Source organism: Cynara cardunculus (assembly GCF_001531365.2).
Source record: "Cynara cardunculus var. scolymus isolate 2C chromosome LG 5, CcrdV1, whole genome shotgun sequence".
NCBI classification, from domain to species: Eukaryota; Viridiplantae; Streptophyta; class Magnoliopsida; order Asterales; family Asteraceae; genus Cynara; species Cynara cardunculus.
This window is the reverse complement of record NC_037532.1, coordinates 29,733,183-29,740,719: the sequence shown is the minus strand read 5'-3', so window position 1 is coordinate 29,740,719 and position 7,537 is coordinate 29,733,183. Positions and strand designations below refer to the sequence as shown.

The window sequence follows — 7,537 nt, the reverse complement described above, 5'->3', positions numbered from 1 at the left end:
AGGAATTTTAAATAGTTAATTTGATACGAATATCGATATATTTTTGTTATGCATAAACTATTGTATATTGATGCATATTACTTAAAATTCAAGATTACAAGTAATTACGCATAAGTACAACTTATTAAAGCTCGATGTTTGAATTCGTATAAATAACTGTGGATAAACATAATCAAATAGAGGATGAACATCTCATTTTAAAATATAAAAATCTAAAATATAATTAAAATAAATATCGAGTTCCAACAAAATAAATAATTATTATCTTTATAAAAAATTATATTATTAAACCAAATGTAAATTACTTTGTTATTGTACATAAATTAAATTATAAAAAAATCAAATTAAAAAATTACACAAAAAATAAGGAATTTCAAATAGTTAATTTGATATTAATATCGATATATTTTTGTCAACTTTTTATAATATCTTCAAACATATATTTTATTTCAAAAATAAAAAACATCATCGCTTTCTCAAAATCACATAAAACCATATTATAACATCGACTGAGATAAAGAATAAAATGAAATATTAAAATCACGATATATCTCGCTGCATTGCGCTACATTGCACGAGTACGCTTTTAGTAGGAAAAAACAATGTCATAAATATCACATAACCAAATCATAAATTAGAATTTTAAACATATTTAAAATGTTTTTTTATTGCAATATCTTTAATGTAATTATATGATTTCCTTATCATTATTTTTATCATAAAAAAACTTGAATTAAAAGATAAAAAATAGTATGTATTAAATAATATTCCTTTTGTCCCAAAATAAATATCCATAATTAAAAAAGGAAAAGTCTAAAAAAATCGAATGAACTTTAATGTTTGGAATGATTAAGTTATTGGACAATTTTTTTAAACAAATAAATCTTTGCACATTCCAAAACATGTTAAATAACTCATTGGATTTTCTAAAACATGTTAGATACATTCTTATGACCTATACAGCTGGTTAATATGGTAAAATAATGAAAAAAGTCTAAAAAATCCCCAATGAACATTCATATTTTTAACAATTAAGTCCCTAAACATTTTTTGAATCAAAAAGTATTTATATCTGTAAAATTAAACTCATATAAGAAAAAAAGTACTTACATTTACAAAAAAAGAATTACATTTAAAAAAGATTTTTGATAAAATTTATTTTAATTAAAAATAAAATATATCACATATGCGATTTTTCAAATTAAAAAAAAGATTTAAAAATTATTGGTAAAATTTATTTTAATTAAAAATAAAATTTATTTATTATTATTTTTTTAATTAAAATAAATTTCATCAGTAATCATTTTTAAACTTTTTTTATTTTTTTAATTTAAAAAATCATATACGGAATATATTTTATTTTTAATTAAAATAAATTTCATCAGTAATCATTTTTAAACTTTTTTTATTTTTTTAATTTAAAAAATTATATACGGAATATATTTTTTAATTAAAAATAAATATAATCAGTAATGCTTTTTAAATCTTTTTTTTATTTTTTTAATTTAAAAAATCACTGACATAATATCTTTTATTTTTAATTAAAATAAATTTCATCAATAATCTTTTTTAAATGTAAGTCTTTTTTTTTTGGGTATATTTGCTTTATTTTATATAATGTAAGTACTTTGTTTGTTCACAAAATGTTTAGGGAATTTATCGTTCAAAATATGTATGGTCATTGGTTTTTTTTTCATGTTTTTCCCATTATTTAATACGTTAATTAGTTTTATAGGTCATAAGAATGTATATAACAAGTTTTAGAAAGTCGAAGAAGTTGTTTAATAGATTTTGGAATGTCCAAGGACTTATTTGTTCCAAAAAATTGTCTAAAGACTTAATCAATCTAAATACTAAAGTCCATTGAGTTTTTTTAGACTTTTCCCATTAAAAAATCATAACAATCTAAAAATCTATAACTTACCCTTAACAGTACAATAATTATAGATTTTTAGATTATTATGATTTTTTAATTACAGATATTTATTTTGAGGCAAAAGGAATATTATTTAATACATACTATTTTTAATCTTTTAATTCAAGTTTTTTTACGATAAAAATAATGATAACGAAATTATATAATTATATTATAAAGACATTGCAATAAAAAAACATTTTAAAGATGTTTAAAAACTAATTTATGATTTGGTTATGTGATATTTATGGCATTGTTTTTGTACTGTTAAGAGCAAGTTACAGATTTGGTCCCTGTGGTTTTGTATTTTTTTGAAAATGGTCCATGAACTTCATTTATCTCATATTAGAATTCATTGTATGTTGTTTTGTAACGAATTGGTTCCTCTCTTTAATGGCCATCCAATTTCTCTGTTAACTTTGAGGCACTTTCGTTCTTTTCTATTTTTTGTCTTTACTTGAAGGACCAATTTTGTAAATCCCACACAAAACACAAGGACCAAGTGTGTAATTAAGTCTAAAAAGTAAAAAATATTTTTTATACATTGTTTATTAGATTAATTAATTATTAAGTTTAATTTTAATATACAACAAATATGATTAAATGGATAACAACATATTTTTTAAATTAAAAACCTCTCCCCCCACCTATTTTGTATTGGAAAAAAAGAGAAAATATAAACAAAAATCGAGCAAAATAAATTACACCAAAAAAAATCATATTTTTCACTAACTTGATATTCATATTGATATATTTTTTCATTCATTTTTTTTGCAGATTTGCAGGTTTTCATTTATTTTGTGTTGAGAGAGAGAGAGAAAGTTGATTTAAGAGGAAAACACTAAATAAATGAAAAATCGGAAAATTATAAAAAAATGAAAAAATAAATCAGTTTATATAATTTATTTCGCTTGATTTTTGTTTATATTTCATTTTTTTCGAATAAAAAATAAGGATAGTGAGATTTTTTTTTAATTTAAAAAATATTGTTATAAATGTCTACTTAATTTCACCCGTTGAATCAATTAATTTGATGGTGGATGGAAGTAGTGTCTCCTGAACGGTTGAACCTAACTATATATAGCTATATATATGTGTGTGCGCGTGTGTGTGAACATGTGTGCATATACGCACATAATACATTATTTTGAAAAAGAAGTTATATATTAAATTAATATTTGTTTTTTATTTTTTAGACTTAATTATGGATTTAATCCCTGTAGTTTGTTTGGTCTTTACGAAATTGTTCCCTCGAGTAAAGAGAAAAAAGAAAAATGACGAAAATGCGCTCAAGGTTAATGGAGGAAATAGATGGCTGTTAGAGGAAGTGACCAATTTGTTACAAAACGACATACAAAGAGTTCTAATCTGTAATAAATGAAGTTTATGGACCATTTTTGTATATACCACAAAACCACAGGGACCAATTTCGTAAATTACTCTACTTTAAATCAACCATAGGGACATTTTTACTCTTGACAATAAACAGCATAATAAATTTTTCCGCCTTATAATTAAAGATACAATTAAAAAATAGATACTTATTTTAAAACAAATTTAGCCCGGAATCACCGCATTTAAACCTCCGTGGCCACAAAGAGATTTTTATTCCTCCTTAGATTTGAACTTGGGACCTCCTAGTCCTTTCAACTTTTGGAGTCAAGCTCAAACCAATCAGATACCACCCTTGTGATTAACGCCGCCTTGGTAATCATAAGCAACCGAACCAATTTAAGCATAACAGACTACAAATGGCTTAGAGTCATCGTAAAGGGCTTCTACAACGTCTGAATTCGAATTTAGAAAAGATAAGGATTTCCACTACATGAACTTTAACCAGGACATTAAGCCACATCAAAAAAGGTCCAACTGGAGAAAAAAAATATTATTTGGGGGCGACAACATAACATTATGTTTGTTTAGAAGCAGGAGCTTTCTTTGCAGCCTCTGCAGCAGCTTTCTCTGCTTCAATCTCTGCAACAATGGCATCGATCTCGGCTTCCTCAAGTTGCCGGAGTCCCTCCTTTGTCATCACAGCAACTTCAATGTTCTTTCCCCCACTCTCAACGACCTGCGTTTATTGCCATAATTAAAACAGACATTAATCAAAAGTCCAAAACCATTGATTTCATGTGAGAAAGATGATATATACGTATTAACAAAGAATCTGATCCTTTCATCTTGTGATTCTTGAAATGCAAATGTACCCAATCAATGTGGTTATCATGAAATGGACACCTACTTTCTTGATTACTACTCCCTCTATCCCAAACAAAAAAACCCATATTTCTATTTTTGCGTGTCCCAAAAAAACCCAACTTGGTACTTTCAGGTAGTGTTTGGTACGCAGACAGAACAGAACAAGACTAATTGTTTGTCCTATGTCTGGTATGACTAGGACATGACATGACAAGACTGTTAAAATGATTATATTACCCCTAAATGTTGTTCAATGTTATTTTATATCATATAATGATTGTAAATGACAATAAATCAATCAAAAATATATTTAAATTATTTAATCTATGATATCAATACTTTTTTTTTAACATTCCAATACCACATGTAAATAACATTTGTCATACCATAAATTTTAAATACGCACATAATTTAAAAAGTTTAAACACAACAATTGTAAATAACATTTGTCACGCCATCGTCTAAAGTTTAACATTTCAAGAATGGAGGCTGGAATCGAGAATGGAGGTTGTGGAAGAGAAGAAAGATGATGCAATTAAATTAGGTTTGTATTTTGATATCAAATAATAAGGGCAATATTGTAATCTCAAATTTAATCTCATGTTGTTCTACCTTTTTTGGTGGAACAAAAAAACTCAAGAATAGTCCCACCCAATCTTACTTTTGTCCCATGTTGTCCCATCTCATTTTCGTCCCATGGCACACCAAACATGAGACTATTTATTTTTATCCCATCCCATCCAGTCTGCATACCAAACGCACCCTCAATGTATAATGAAAGACATAGGTTTGAGCCTTCAGGTGCAATCATTTCTTGATGTCAACCACGCCATATGGAGACTTAGGGGTCGTTTACCAAGCACTTACCAGGTAAGTGTTTACCAAACGCTTATCGGGTTTTACTTCCCTTACCGGGTGAGCATAGCAAGGTTTGAGAATCTTACCCGGTAAGAGGCATAACAAAGACCAAGAATCTTACCTAGTATATGAGGGAGAAGACTCTTACCTGATAAGCGCTTACCGTGTACTAACAATCCATTTTGATGGCTTAGAATGTTACCCAATTAGATAAGTAAGGGTGGTGACTCTAGATGATAAGCGTAAACAGACATGTAGATTTCATTGATGTCTTAGGTGTTTAATTTGGGATAAATGGGAATGTATGGTTCTCAAATTGATACAAGTAGCTTAATACCAGCTGCAGGATGGAAATCCATTAATGTTGTAAGAAAGTTCTCACCATAAGAATGCTTAGATGGTGTTTCTGATGGATGAAAAACTACTGAGAATATTGAAGTTTGGCTTAACATCATGTAACAAGTAGCAACAGAGATCCACCAAGATACAAAATAAATGGCAAGATAAGATATCGATACTTACTTCAAGCAAAGCACGAATGGCAAGTTTGATAGTTTCTTGTCCAGAGGTTTCTTTGTAGTTCTTTTCCAAAAATTCCCTCATGGAATTGGAGTTTCTACCGGTGGCATTAGCTTTCCAAGCAGAGAATGTGCCTGAAGGATCTGTCTGATATAGTGATGGAACACCAGTATAAGGATCAAACCCTACAATTAAAGTTGAAAGCCCAAATGGCCTAACACCACCACTTTGTGTGTATTTCTGTTGAAGACCTGCAATGTATCGTGTGATATACTCTACAGTCACCGGATCCTCAACAGTAAGTCTATGACTCTGGCACTCAATCCGCGCCCTGTTTATAAGAACACGGGCGTCTGCTTTTAGTCCAGCGCAAGCCAGTGCAATGTGATCATCCAGGCTTACAATCTTCCTAACTGATCTGCAAGCAAATGCACAACAAAAGTTTTCAGAAAATAAGGAACTATAGTTTGGATATTATGAGAAAAATAACACCGAAAATTGCAAAGATGGCAGTGTTTCACTAGAGTTAGTTAAAAGATAGTGATTAGGACTTAATCTCAACAAGGTTATCAAAGCTGTTCATAGTTGGATACCTATAATTTATCTAAAAACATTTGAGGTCATGCAATAAACAGTAAGCACAGAAAACACTTCTGGACATGGTGCAAGACAAAGAAAATTATGCCAAGAGAATTTTTTGTTGAAAATAAAGCTCTTAACGTAACTTTTCAACTTATTTTAGCATAAGCTCTCCTCCCTTACATTACCTATGGCAAAAAGGTAAGTCACCATGTGCTGATGGATATGTTTAGCCCAGAACAAACCTTTTAGCCAAGCATTCTAAAACTGAGACCATACAGTAAAAACAGAAGATTCAATTTATATACTACAAGCCATGATTTCTACCAAAATGGATGTCAATGATTCTAATACATAATCTACGGTAAGTACACTCTTTATCAGTTTATCTTACATAAAACTCATAGGATCCATCGGCGTTTTATACCAACTAATTTTGTTCCATTCAATTCTAACAGATGACGTAACCTTCAGGTCCAATTTCACAGCGGAAACAAAATCCCCGTGCTAGATATGTCAATATTATGCTTGAAAGGCTGTTACTTTCTAAACTACTCGAACGCAATTAGGGCTTGAGAATTACGATCATGTCGGCTAGTATCGCATCAAGATCAGCAAATATGATTTGAAAATAAGGAACACGAACAAATTGCAGCTAAAACCTGCGATCCACAGTCAAATTAGACGTAAATACACATAATTCTACCAAATATAATGAAAAAGTCATAACGATCATCCACGATCAATACAATCGTCAATGCACATACCACATACCGCATACCGCATACAGCATACAGCATACAGCTAGGTTTTTCCAGACTTCAATAGATTTCAACAACTAAGATTGTGTTCACGCGGCCGTGTACCTGGAGTCCTGAAGCTTGACAGTGGACTTCTTCTCGACGCCTAATACAATGGTATCGGTGCCACGAACACCAACGGCGGCGTTACCCTTACGGACGGCTTCAAGGGCGTATTCAACTTGGAAGAGATGGCCGTCTGGAGAGAACACCGTTATAGCTCTGTCATATCTCGCCATTGACGATCAGATTCAATGAGATTTCTAGGTATTGTGTTTGAATTCGGACTTCTGATTTGCAATTTGATCTTCGTCTCTGAAATTGGAGAGCTATTTGGGGTACTGAAGGATCCTTCTGCCTTCTCGAACAAGACAACCCCACCAAAACAAAAGTAATTAGAAAGTTACAAAATACCCCCCTAACGTTTGGTTAATTGTAAGATCGATCCCATCTTGTTTCACCTATTTTGGTGGAACAAAAAAAAAAAACCTCTTTTGTCCCCCCTTGTCTCAGTTCTTCTCCTTGTCTCATGTTACTCCAAACGTGGGACAGTGAATTCTTGTTCTGTCCCATGCTACGTCAAACATGAAACAATGGTTTTTGTCCTGTCCTGTCACATGTACCAAACACAACCTTAAGGAATGAAGAAATCCATGGTTGAGAGAAT

The 7,537-nt window shown here is 30.3% G+C and overlaps 1 protein-coding gene across 1 annotated transcript; it reads right to left on the bottom strand.

Annotated features, from left to right (window-relative positions):
* Nucleotides 1-3,645: 3,645 nt before the first annotated feature.
* On the bottom strand, nucleotides 3,646-7,232 carry LOC112513711 (proteasome subunit alpha type-7). The gene is made up of 3 exons (XM_025120065.1): nucleotides 6,937-7,232; nucleotides 5,495-5,909; nucleotides 3,646-3,986 (listed from the first exon to the last, which is right to left on the bottom strand). Exons 1-3 carry the CDS (start codon nucleotides 7,107-7,109, stop codon nucleotides 3,825-3,827), a joined length of 750 nt encoding a protein of 249 aa, XP_024975833.1. The 5' UTR covers nucleotides 7,110-7,232; the 3' UTR covers nucleotides 3,646-3,824.
* Nucleotides 7,233-7,537: the final 305 nt, after the last annotated feature.